General features: G+C 39.3%; 2 protein-coding genes and 1 pseudogene across 3 annotated transcripts; 1 reads left to right on the top strand and 2 right to left on the bottom strand.

Annotated features, from left to right (window-relative positions):
* Positions 1 to 631: 631 nt before the first annotated feature.
* Positions 632 to 1,567, top strand: LOC308351119 (olfactory receptor 9G19-like; the record flags this gene model as incomplete). Its single annotated transcript, XM_080816598.1, has 1 exon — positions 632 to 1,567. One exon carries the CDS (start codon positions 632 to 634, stop codon positions 1,565 to 1,567), a length of 936 nt encoding a protein of 311 aa, XP_080672724.1.
* A 2,034-nt stretch (positions 1,568 to 3,601) lies between these two features.
* LOC308351116 (olfactory receptor 9G4-like) lies at positions 3,602 to 4,536 on the bottom strand (annotated as a pseudogene). The gene has a single exon. The product of its transcript is annotated as an olfactory receptor 9G4-like (transcript).
* Positions 4,537 to 10,048: 5,512 nt separating this feature from the next.
* On the bottom strand, positions 10,049 to 10,987 carry LOC308350698 (olfactory receptor 9G19-like; the record flags this gene model as incomplete). Its single annotated transcript, XM_080816209.1, has 1 exon — positions 10,049 to 10,987. The coding sequence occupies one exon, from the start codon at positions 10,985 to 10,987 to the stop codon at positions 10,049 to 10,051; it is 939 nt and encodes a 312-aa protein (XP_080672335.1).
* Between the last annotated feature and the right edge of the window lie 3,024 nt (positions 10,988 to 14,011).

A 14,011-nucleotide genomic window follows, 5' to 3' on the forward strand; every position in this document is an offset into this window, starting at 1 on the left:
AAAAAAATATGCTAAAAAGGCATATTTGCAGGTGGTATACTCTGCCATCTTTCAAATGTCACCACCTTCTAAACTACAGGGACTTTCTCATCTCTCATGGGCTTTGAGCAACTTGTCCATGTATTGCTGGGAAATAAGAAAAGACTGTTTCCTCTCACTGTCTAAGTTTAATTAGTTCCTCTCCCAGTTCATTTTCACCCCACCATCCAGTTTTCTTTTCCTAATATCTCTAACATTAACTGAAAATATTTCCACATGTATTTGTTTATTTATTATGTAAGACTCTAAATAAAGTCCTCATAGATTAGGAGTCAGCCCTATTGTCCTCACTGCTGTATTCCAATGCCAAGAAGGCACCTGGAGCTCAAGAAATATTTTTCTTGAAAAATAAGCAAGCAACCAAGAGCACTCAAGCTTTCCTTTATTAAATACATTTCATTGAAGTGAATATGTTAACGCTCCCATCACCTGCCCTAGTCAGGCAAAATTCCTGCTCTGATCTCACTTGCCCTAACAGCTTATAGTCTTAACTGTATCTCACAGGCTTATCACAGAGATTGCATTCCTATAGTATGGGTTGAGGGAATTAAACTTTTCACTCTTTCATTTGCAGGTGAGGTCTTCTTAAACCATGGAGAGAAGCAATCATACAGTAACTGAGTTCATCCTAGTGGGTTTCACAACAGACCCAGTGATGCAGTTGGTCCTGTTCGTGGTATTCCTTGGCGTGTACTCTGTGACCGTGGTAGGAAATGCCACCCTCATGGTGTTGATCTGTAATGACTCCCGGCTGCACACAGCAATGTATTTCTTCATTGGGAATCTCTCCTTTCTGGATCTCTGGTATTCCTCTGTCTACACCCCAAAGATTTTGGTGACCTGCATCTCTGAAGACAAAAGCATCTCCTTTGCTGGCTGCCTAGCTCAGTTCTTCTTCTCTGCTGGGTTGGCATATAGTGAGTGTTACCTGTTGGCCGCCATGGCTTATGACCGCTACGAAGCCATTTCCAACCCCCTGCTTTATGCTCAGGCCATGTCAAGGAGATTGTGCATCTGTTTGGTTATATATTCCTATACTGGAGGTTTTGTCAATGCAATAATACTCACCAGCAATACATTCACCTTGGATTTTTGTGGTGATAATGTCATTGATGACTTTTTCTGTGATGTCCCACCACTGGTGAAGTTGGCGTGTGATGTGAAAGAGAGCTACCAGGCCGTGCTGTACTTCCTCCTGGCCTCCAACGTCATCGCCCCCACACTGCTCATCCTCGCCTCCTACCTGTTCATCATCGCTGCCATCTTGAGGATCCGCTCCACCCAGGGCCGTTACAAGGCCTTCTCCACCTGCTCCTCCCACCTGGTCTCAGTCACCTTGTACTATGGCTCTATTCTCTACATCTACTCTCGCCCAAGTTCCAGCTATTCCCTTGAGAGGGATAAAATGGTATCAACATTTTATACTGTGCTGTTCCCCATGTTGAACCCCATGATCTACAGTCTGAGGAATAAGGATGTGAAAGAAGCTTTAAAAAAACTTGTCTGGTTCACACAATCGGAAATCTGAGTTGACCTGTATTTCTCACATCAGTGCTCAGGGAGAATGGGCTGCTTCAGAAGAGGCATGGGAAACTGGCTTTTTATAAACAGCACATCTTTTTTTCTAGTCAAAGAAATCCAGTGAAAAAAGTTTTATTTATATTAGTTTGACTTGCTCTAGTGATCAAATTATAACCTATATTATAAAATACTGGTTCAATTGAATATTAACATAGTTTTAAAAAGCAGCCTCAGGGCTTAATGCAAAATGGAAGTATACATATTGCTTCTAAGATCCTAAAAGATTCAATTTTCCTTTGCTGTCTCCTTAAGATCGACCTATTTTTTTTTTCCCTACATACTGAGCTTTAAGAGACTGTGAGGAAATTCCTTCTCATCCAGCACTTACAGAACTTCTGTAATAGAAGAATTTTTTTTTAAATGTTGGGGAGCCTAGATGGCTCGGTCAGTTAAGCATCTGACTCTTAGTTTCAACTCAGGTCATGATCTCAGGGTTACGGGATCCAGCACCAAGGTGGGTTTTGTTCTCAGCAGGAAGTCTGCTCGAGATTCTCTCCTTCTCCCTCCGCCCCCGTCCCTGCAATTTCTCTCTCTCTTTCTTCATATATATCTCTCTCTCAAATAAAATAACTAAAAATCTTTATAAAAATAATTTTAAATTGTTAAGAGTATTGTGATGAAAAGAGAAGGCATTGAGGTGTTATTTGATGAATGCAGAGGAAAAGAAAGATCAGAAGTGTCAGAGCTAACAGAAATTTTGAAGTGACTCCACCTATTTGTTGTAAAATTTCAATTTAAATGCATCTTATAAGGTGCCTGAATGGCTCAGTTGGTCCAAGTTCTGCCTTCGGCTCAGGTCATGATCTTAGGGTCCTGAGATTGAGTCCTACATCAGGATCCTTGCTCCACAGAAATTCTGCTTCTCCCTCTGCCCCTCCTCCCACTTGTTTGTTCAATCTCTCTCTCTCTCTCTCTCAAAAATAAATAAAATCTTGAAAAATAAATACATTTATTTATTTATTTATTTATTTATTTATTTATTTAATGGCCATGCCTGTTAGAGTAATAGCTATAGTCTTTCAATAATAAAATATTAACTGATAAGGCACAAGGTACTCAATTTGTCACATGTAACTAATAATCCTGAATTTTCACTGTGGTTGTAAGGAGTATTCAAAAAAAAACATCAATTAAATCTGTCAGGTACTGAATATTGAGCTGTAAGTTTCTTTACGCTTAAAATCCTCTGGTGAGAGAAAAAAAAAAGAAGAAGTATTGAGTCTAAAATAGAGTGGAATTCTGTTAGTCAACTTATTGGTTATGGCTTATTCCATTTGGTCTTGATCCTTTCCTTCACAGAGAATATGTGGTGTTACGAAGTGAAAAGAGTGTAACGCAGAATACGTGCTCTATTCTCTGTGGAGAGATCACTCTTCAGAGGTGATATACAATTTCAAAGACACATATCTCTTCATGGATGTGGAAAGATATTTTGGCTGTTTGTTTATTTGCTCATTCTAAAGAACTCTTAAACATATTGATGTAGAAAACTCAAGGTTTACAAAGATATTTTCTGTATACTCAATTAGAGCTTTATGATGAAGTATGGAGAGAATGCCTTACTAAAAATAAATATTTATAAAATCCTGAGTAAATTTACAGCAGTTTAACCATTCTAGATCCTCTCCCCACACAATAAAATTTGCTTCCCAAGGTTCAAAGACAAACTGCATGCACAAAAACTGCCCAGTTCCTTTTCTCTTTCCAAGATGCCCCAAAGATAATCAAGGGAATAAGTTTTATGTAAATCTATCACTACAAAAGAGTAAAATACAATATTGTAAAGCATCAAATAACCCAAAATTAATTGGTTTAAAATAGCTTAATCACAAAATAGTGATGAACGAAGAGTGGTTTCTTCAATGTGTCACTGCTTTAAGTATGACTTGAATTTACTTGAAAATTGCAATGATTATCAACATACATATATGCTAATAATTTGGAAAATTATGCAATAAGAACATTCCACAAAATATAACCTTCATCTCTGCAGTCTTATGGTTTGCGTTGCTTTCCAGAAGGCCTCTTTGACGTCTTTATTTCTCAGGCTATAGATGAGTGGGTTGAGCAGTGGATTGACCACAGTGTAAAACAAAGCAGCCACTTTGTCTTTCTCCAGGGAGTAGGTGGAACTTGGCCTTGACTACATGAAGAGCAGGGATCCATAGAAGAGCATGACTGAAATGAGGTGTGAAGCACAGGTGGAGAAGGCCTTACGCCTTCCTGAGGCTGAGCGGATCCTCAGGATCGCCAGAAGTATGTTGCAATAGGAAATCAGGATGGCAAGAATGCTGGAGAGGACCGTGAAGCCCACCACACCCAGGAGGACTTTTTCATAGACGTGGGTATCTGTACAAGACATTTTTACCAATGGTGGTGCATCACAGAAGAAGTGGTCAATAATATTTTTACCACAGAAACTCAAGCGGAAAGTGTTGGCAGTATGGGCTATGGCATTCAACAACCCTCCTATGTAGGAGCCAGCGACAAGCCCAGTACAGAGAGATCTGGACATAGAACTTGAATAAAGTAATGGGTTACAGATTGCTGCATACCGGTCATAGGACATGGCTGCTAGGAGGTAGCACTCAGTGTAAGCTACAACACAAGAGAAGAACAGCTGGGCTCCACATCCAGCCAAGGAAATACGTTTATCTTCTGAGACACAGCCAAGATTTTGGGAGTATACACAGAAGTGTACCAAAAATCCAAAAAGGACAGATTGCCAATGAAAAAGTACATAGGCGTGTGTAGGCGGGAATCAATTCTGATTAGAATAACCAGGGTCATGTTCCCCGACAAAGTCATCAAATAGAGCACCAGAAATAGTCCAAATAGAATCAGCTGCCACTGTGGGTTTGCTGAGAAACCCACCAAGATGAATTCAGTCAGAATGGTATGATTTCCTACCTCCATGTCCACAGAGGAGAAAGCCTGATAAAGACTTTGAGGGGGGAAAAAATCATTTTGCAATTGTTCTATTGAAATAAATAAAGGCCTAAGTTAAGTCAGTAATTATTAGGACATTTATGGACTTTTACCCTTGATTACCTAGAATGATAGAATTTCAGTCTGTGGCTTGGGTAGACCACAGGTATTAGTATTAGAATCTGATTGTGAAATTAGGGCTTTCATACAAGGCAAGGCCCGTAGTCCAACCAGAGAAGAAAAACAAAGCCCCCAACTGGTTGTTTGATTGAGTGAAGGAGACATGCGAGAAAATAGCCAACCCAATGTTAAGTACATAGTAAGTGCTCAAAAAATTTTAGTATCCTTCATATATTATTAAGAATTTATGTGTTAGGCATTGTGTTGATAATTACACAAATATCAACATACTGTACCACTCTTGTAACTATCAATACATTTACATTAGATATGATACATAATATAATATAATTAATATAATATAATAATATCATAATCACTGTGCTCCAGTTAATATTCTAAATTGCATTCTTGAAATACTTAATCCTTTTTATAATTTCATAAAGTAGGCACTATTATGATTCTCATGGTGTTTAAGAAACGAGTCCAAAGTCACAGAACAGATCAATAGCAGAGCTGGTATTTAAAAACAGAATTTTCTTTATCAAGAGTATGTGCTCTCAACTGTTGAGCCATTTATGTGTTTTATAAGTAAATTGTTTTTCTTTTTGCTCTCCTGGTTAAGGCAATATATAATCCTCTGACAACTTGAATTTTTTTACTTAATAAAAGATCTTTAAAAAAGCCTTTTTAAGGAACATTATTTCCCCACTTTCTCTTGTTGATCAATGAGATTCATATACATAGCTGAGCTATTTTTGGATACAGTGAATGCTAAATATTAGGAAAAGCACAATCTTTGGTGTCAATGATAGACTGAGAAGCCATGAATCCTTTCAAATTATCTCAAAGCTCTAAAACTCTGAGGAAGAAGCTAAAAGGAGGAATCTAATTCAAAACATATGGAATTGGGGCTGATGCCCCAGTAGCCAACAGACTATCCCTTAGTTAAAAATATAGTGGGAGGAAGTTAAAACCAAGAGAAGATTGTGATTTACTTCGCAACATTCTTCCACTTCAGAACATTGTCCTTTGAGGTAAGCCAGAATCCGTTTGTAACTAGACTGTCAATTGTAATGTTCTACCCCCAGAGTCCACTGTTCCTCTTTAATAAGGAAAGGAAGTGTCTTAATCTTTAAATATTATGTCTTGTTATCTTTCAGATGTAGTGAATGATGTTCTGAGAGGACATGATTTGATTGATAAACTGTAGTAGATAAAGCTTAGAATCCTGAAGATCACTCATTCCTCCAACTATTTCCATATAATGGATCTCATCTCATTAGCACACAAAGCACAGATGCTTTAGTCCTATACCCCCTTCCCTAAGTGGGCTTCAACTTAACCTTTACAACTCTCTCTTGCTACTTGTCTTCACCTATTTAGGACTTCAACCAAACTAATTTACTCACATAATCTCCCCTTAAGAATCTCACATCCTAGGAGCTTCACATGTATTGTGCTATGCTGGTGTTCATTTCTACACTATAATTTTTTTTTCTGAATTTGCTCAAGCTTGAGTAATAGTTATCTTGGCAGGGGTTTATGGACATTATATTGATAATGTACAACCCGGTGTATGATAGCCATCATACCAGTAGTTACTATGAGCCTCCTCAGATGTGTTATTATTTATCAATACAATGAAAAATACCTGTGCCTTATTAAGTTCACCTTCAATGCGACAAAACTTGGGGGGAAAATGAAAATATCTGACAGTGCCTATTATTACCCTTCTACTCCTGCCCTCCAGAGAGGCAAATAACTGAAAAAAAATTAATAATTTTTTGGTCTATTGTTCAAAGTCTTCACAGAAGAAGAGATATTGAAAAGAGACCAGAGAAGTGAGCCCAGTGCTAGCCCGTTGTAAGGATAAGGAGGAGAGGAAAGCAGTTCCATGAGGAAAAAAAAAAAAAACACATATATCAGAGCCCTCACATGACAGAGAATCTGGTGAACTCCAAGAGCTGAGAGGGGTTAAGTAAAGACGGGGTGTGTAGAAGACCCAGTAGGTGAGCCACAAGAGTGATCAGCTCACAAAGCCTATTGGAAGACATATTAAGGATTTTGGCATTACACGAACACAAATAGTTTTGGGGGAAATAGAGCAGAGTTTGAGCAAAACAAGAAGATGGGTATTGCTGGTGAGACGAGGGCATGGGATTTGAAATAGAGTGACAAGAACGGGTCTTCATAAGAAAATGACATTTGAATGGGATTTGCAGGAGATGAGGTGTGAGGCCCCATTCTGGTCTATTTTCCCCAAGACATACTGTCATCTTCTAGCTCCTGGATATAGTTTCTTGTCCATTTTCCCTATCAGCATACTGCATACAGCATATATCACACAGGTCAGTATGATTTCTCTGTTTTGTTTACTGCTGTACCCAGCACATATAGAACTGTTCCCAGCAACTTATTGGCACTTAATAAATATTTCTAGAATGAATGAGTGGGTAATTATCTTTATATTTTGAAGCTCTTTTCCCCCAAAGTATTGTCTACTTCTAACCTCATACAAACTACTTAAGACAAATTTACCCTCAACTAGACTTTTATTACTCAGTGTACTGTATCACTTAAGCAGGAAGATTATTAAAGGACTCTTAATCATTACCCTCATAACCATCAGGATGTCCTAAAATCCATCTTGAATTTAAAATAAATTGCAATGAAGGGCACTTGGGTGGCTCAGTGGGTTAAGCTTCTGCCTTTCGCTCAGGTCATGATCTCAGGGTCCTGGGATTGAGCCCCGCATCGGACTCTCTGCTCAGCGGGGAGCCTGCTTCCCACTCTTTCTCTGCCTGACTCTCTGCCTACTTGTGATCTCTCTCTCTCTGTCAAATAAACAAATAAAGTCTTTAAAAAAATAAAAAATAAAATAAAATAAATTGCAATGAAAGTGTGGATGTGAAATAAAAGACACAGAAAAAGTCTGAGCCAATCATGCTAAAGCATCCCATGTAGAATGGTTTCTCAAGATGTGTCTTCTCCTGTTTACTGCTCCTCCACTGGAGGACGAAACATTTGGGGGAAGAATGTGTCCCTCTAACACCTGAAAACTAGTAGCAAGACGTGAAAATATCACACAGTATAGCTTGGACACTATAATCCAAAAGTAGGTCAACCATATTCTCTTTTTGTTTACCCCACTGTGTTAGTGAATACAGGATGGCCCAACATAACTACCAGACTGAATTGCAAATTCTAGATGAAAGTGAGGCATCTCGTTAGTGGACTCTTATTTAGAAGACTGTGTCTTTCTGTATGTGTGTTTGGCTTAACAGTGATCCTTTGAGAGCCATGCCTGACTCTGTATCCCCCTTCTAATTTAACTGAGGCCAAAGAGAGACCAAAACACTTATCTACCCCTGGTTCTAGTTGCTTACCCTTGGCAAGGAAGGACAGATGCTGGAAGTGACGGGCTTTTCCCTTTCCTCTGATATTTTGGCATGCTTTGTTGGACTTGATACGTACATTTTCTCACAGACCTTTGAGACCTCTTCCACAGAACAGAAATATACACCTCAGTCTCTAAAGAATCAATTAGAGTTCATTTACAGTATTGGGATAGGATATTAGGACATGATGAAATGAAAAATATTTTACTAAAATCTCACTGTCTTACCATTAAATCACAATATAATCACAAACGTGTCTCCAAATTGTTCTAAATAAACTTTTTTAGAGTTTATCATTTGTGGTCCATATTTTTTTCTACTGCCAGATCTCCTATGCTCCCTTGTCTGTACTGTGCTCCCAGGCTACCTTTCCCTGTCTCTTTCATCAGAAAACTCCTATTAAACCCTGATATTATGGATTAAATGGCAACCTTCTAAGATTTGTATGTTGACTAATAGTGACTCAGAATGTGTGTTTGGAGATAGGGCCTCTATAAAAGTGATTAAGTAAAGGGGTGCCTGGGTAGTTCAGGAGGCTAAGGGTCCAACTCTTGGTTTCAGCTCAGGTCATGATCTTGGGGTCATGGCATCAAGTCCCTTGTTGGGTTCCATGATCAACATGGTGTCTACTTGAGACTGTCTCTGCCTCACCCTTTTCTCTCTTCTACTCATGCTGACTCGCTCTCTCTAAAACAAATAAATAAACCTCTTTTTAAAGTGATTAAGTTAAAATGAGGTGGTTAGGGTGAGCCCTAATCCAATCTGATCTAAGTCTTCATAAAAGAAGAATGGAAATTTGGACTCACAAAGAAGTGCAAGAGTTACTTGTGCCCAGAAAAGACCAAGTGAGGAGAAAGGAGGAGGGTGACCACCTACAAGCAGAGGAGAGACCTCAGAACACATCAACCCGAGTGGCCCCTTGATCTTGGCCTTTTCTGCTCCAGAACTGTGAGAAAATAAATTTCTGTTGTTTCAGCCACCCAGTCTGTGGTATTTTGTTAAGACAATCCTAGCAAATGAATATACTTGGTTAATAACACTAGGGCTTTTTTGTGCGAGCACAGCTTCACATTTGTTTGTTTGTTTTTTTCTTTTTTTGTTTTTTTAAAGATTTTATTTCTTTATTTGACAGAGGGAGAGACCACAAGTAGGCAGAGAGGCAGGCAGAGAGAGAGGGGGAAGCAGGCTCCCTCTTGAGCAGAGAGCCCGATGCGAGACTCGATCCCAGGACCCTGGGATCATGACCTGAGCTGTAGGCAGAGGCTTTAACTCCCTGAGCCACCCAGGTTCCCCACAGCTTCACGTTTTATATGTAAAAAGACTTAAAATTAGGAAATGAGATACACCATAATGAAATATTCTCAAAGTTGTAATGAATTCATACATAAAGATGAACAGGCAAAGGAACACAAACATTCATAGAACCTTAAAGGCTATTCACTTCTTCACTTAGCAGTGATTTTCACAATGAATCTTCTCATGGATGTAAAAGCTTTTTGAAATCTGTCTCTCTATCTCTCTACCTACCTATTTCTATCTACATCTCCATTTCTGGTCTTCATACAACTGCTCTTCTTTTACCCTTAATTTTTTTAATTGTTGAGGAAATACTCCTTCACTGAAAGCTCACTCTGACTCTGAGATATTGGCTCTTCCCTGTATCTGTTGCCAAAAAAAAACTTTTTATCATGACAAGCAAAACAAAACAAAAACTCTTCTTCACCCTTCTCAGAATCTCAGGAATTTTAGACTACTCCCAGGTAGCAGGCATAACAGTTATTCCAAACATACCAACCTTATTTATTTTACACACCTACTCAAATACATTAGTGCCAACTTAAAAAGACAATTGCAGTCAAGGGTTTCCACATTATCCAGTAATTTTTTTTGTTTATTTTTGTTATTTCTGAGAGTCTAGGATAATAACAATGATGTGGAGATGACTTAGAAAAAGATAAAGTCATGTTTCCCAAGTATTTTCATTTGAAAAATGGTGCCCTATCTAACATTTTCTTCAGAGCATCTTTAACATCTTTATTTCTTAAGCTATAGATCAAGGGATTCAACAATGGTATCACCACAGTATAGAACACCGACACCACTTTATCCCTTTCCAGGGCATAGCTCGTACTTGGACGGGAGTAAATGAAGAGAATAGAGCCATAGTACAAGGTGACAGCTGTCAGGTGAGAGCCACAAGTAGAGACAGCCTTGAGGCGGCCTTGGGTAGAGCGGATCTTCAAGATGGCAGCAATGATAAAGAGGTAGGAGGCAAGGATGAGCACAGCAGGAGCAATGACATTGGAGGCCAGTATGAAATAGAGCACAGCCTGGTAGCTCTCCTTCACATCACAAGCCAGCTTGACAAGGGGGGGCAGATCACAGAAGTAATCATCGATGACATTGCCCCCACAGAAGCTGAGGGTAAATGTCTCGCTGGTAATGATGATTGAGTTAAGAAAGCCACTAAGGTATGAAGCTGCAACAAGACTTGCACATAACCTTGAGGACATCACCTGTGAATAAAGCAGAGGGTTGGTGATGGCCACATAGCGGTCATAAGCCATGGCCGCCAACAGGTAACACTCACTATATGCCAACCCAGCAGAGAAGAAGAACTGAGCTAGGCAGCCAGCAAAGGAGATGCTTTTGTCTTCTGAGATGCAGGTCACCAGGATCTTTGGTGTGTAGACAGAGGAATACCAGAGATCCAGAAAAGACAGGTTGCCAATGAAGAAATACATGGCCGTGTGGAGACGAGAATCAGCACAGATGAGAGAAATCAGGGTGATGTTCCCTGAAAGACTAGCGACATAGATGATGAGGAAAATGACAAAGAGTACTTTCTGTAACCACAGGTCTGATGTAAACCCTAAAAGTATAAACTCTTTCACTTTGGTGAAATTTTTCTCATCCATTGATTTTGGGTTTCTATGGTCCTTTTCTGTGAAAAGATTAATGAATATGTCAGTACATCCATATATCAACTTCCCCTATCATTTGCCATTTTAGATCCCTGAAATACCCAAGTGATGCACGTGTGTTGTTCAATGTGAGACATGTTCATGCCATAGTGGATATCACTTTTTTCAGACTACTGAGAAATCAGTTCTATGCTGTGGGGGGAGATTAGTTATCAGGCATATAACATAGCATGCAGCACCATACTTTTTTCTTTGGGTATAGTTGACACACAATGCTACATTAGTTTCAAGAGTGCAACATAGTGATTCAGCAAGTTTATACATTATGCTATGCTCAAAAGTGTAGCTACCATCCCTCACCACACAAAGCTATTAAAACACCATTTACAGTACTCACTATGCTGTTCCTTTTATTCCCTGTCACCATATATTTCTCAACAAATTTTTCCTCCTTTACCAGAGAGGGTGATTGAGTTATCTTTTCTCTTTGCACCTAATAGAGTCCCTTGTGAAAGATGTAAAAAAGGAAGCATGAAGTAACGCTCTGGTTTCTCTGCTGGTCATTGACTCCTTTTGTCTTTACTAGAGAATTACACCCGGAAGGATACTTTTTATTATTCCAATCATATTTTGGAATATCCTTGAAAGCAATGACTTTATTTTATTCAACTTTTTATCCACAAAACCAGGAACACAGCTATGCATCAAGTAAAAAAGTGTGTAATTTGAATAATAGTTTTCCTTTGATAATAGGAATGTGAGCCATAGCTACCATGAGATGGATGCTGAAAGGAAGCAAAATGTTAATCCGTGGCTAACTGTGTTCATGATGTGGTTGAACTTCCTATAAAGAGTTAAAACAAAACAAAACACTGAACTGGCCAAAGTGCATGATTTGGAGCAAAACAGTAAGCTGAATACGGCCCATAAAGACATCCAGGTTCTAGTTCCGGGAGCCTGGGAATATTACTTTATATGGGGAAAGACTCATTGGGTTCAAAATTAAGAATCTTGAGTTGGGGACATTATCAGGGTGGGCTCTCAGTGCCATCACAAATATCCTTATAGGGAGGAGGTAGAGGGAGATTTGACTACAGACACAGGAGGAGGAGGTAGTGTGGCCATGGAAGCAAAGACTAGAGGGTTAGAGCCATGGGGACTGCCAGCACCACCAGGCCTGTGAGGCAAAGACTGGATTCTCCAAGGGAGTCTCTGGGTGGAGAGTAGCCCCACCAACACCTTGATTTTGGCCCAGTGATATTGAGTTTGGACTGCTGACCTCCAGAACTGTGAATAAATTTGTGTTGTTTTGTGCCACCAGGCTGATGATGATTTGTTAGTACACGAGGTTGTGGAATTCGACCCCTGACCGTCTTCTTTCCTTCTGAGGCAGACGCAGGAGGCAGGTGTGTTGCCAGCAAAGTGGGAAGCAACATCTCCATTTGTCTGTGTTAAGCCCCTAGGATGCTGACTACTCCAGCACAGCGCAATGAGAGAAGGGCTAAATTATCACTGTCAGGCTTCTGAGCTAATATTTCTGCTTTAGATCCAAGGTTTTAAAATTCTCTTATGCTTGAGGGACACCTGGGTGGCTCAATTGGTTAACCATGGGCCTTCAGCTCAGGTCATGATCCCAGGGTCCTGGGATCGAGCGCTGCATTGGGTTCCCTGCTCAGCTGGGAGCCTGCTTCTCGCTCTCCCACTCCCTCTGCTTGTGCTCTCTCTCTCTCTCTCTCTCAAATAAATAAATAAAATATTTTTTTTAAAGTCAAAATAAAAACCTCTTAGGATTGAGGAAAAAAAATTAATTTTGCTTTTATGTTACATGGTGGACTTAAAATTATTGTCTCACCTACTTTCCTTAGTTCAGTGGCCCTTCAAGAAGCCACAGATGTGATTAAGCCCTTTGAGAACTGGAAGTTAAAACTATGACTTGTATTCTCTCTGACGTCACAGTTTCTTGACTTCACTAGTCTGTCCTTCAGATATATTTGCTTTGCCTCCCAAGGACTTTCAATTGTACCTATGCTGACTCCTCAGAGTTTCACATGTTGCTATACAGAAACCTTCCCTTCTTCAGTATGTGTCTGTCACACAAGCTGGGAAGTTGCTGGGCTAGACTGCAGAATTATATTGGGGGGAATGAAAATTGTAAAAGACGTTTCTTCCCCAATCTCTCCTGTTTGCCTCTCCGGTTATTAAAATATAAAATAAACATGCATGTCAATATATACATATGTGACTATGTATGTCAATACTTTTACAAATTAACGAAAGGTTGAGGGTGTCTAGCATGAGACATAAGACACAGGTAAACACCACAATAAGAAAATGTGAAAAGGAAAAGCAAGACCAACACAAAATAGAGCCAAGAATAAAACCTGTTGCCCATGAGCAAGTCCAATCCACTGTTTTGTACAGACCACAAATTTCCCTCAAAACTTTTCACCAGCTCATTTACACAATTAGTAGCATCCAAAAGACAAGTAAATCAATCAAGAATTTGGGCAAAACATTACCATTCTTGTTACCAACTTTGAAATCATTTCTTCCAAGAATCCTTGTGAAAAGAATGCATGAAATATAATGCAAAATATATTGAACAGTATTCTTATATATGGAGACAAACAAAAAAAAAGAGCTTTTTTGAGCTACCTTTGTTTGTCATTCATTCATAGACTTAAATCTGGCTGCATGCCTTGCTAGAGTCACAGGATGCTCAGAAACCTTCTCCCCATGAAACATCTCTCCTCACCATCTTTCAAATACCTCCTCATAGGGAGAACTTTCTAAGAAATAGATGCTTCTGAGAGTGGTCATCCACAAGGAATGAGCTCTGACTTCCCAGTCCTCTCCAGGCCACATTCACCTGCCATCGAATCTATATCTATATTTCTGTATAAAGATCTCAGATATTAAAGAAAGTGAAAAATAGAGACAAATAGATATAGATATACGTACAGATATATAGAGAGAAATAGATATAGGTATATTACATATAAATAGAGGTAGAGATAG

This window comes from Martes martes (genome assembly GCF_963455335.1).
Source record: "Martes martes genome assembly, chromosome: 10".
NCBI lineage: Eukaryota > Metazoa > Chordata > Mammalia > Carnivora > Mustelidae > Martes > Martes martes.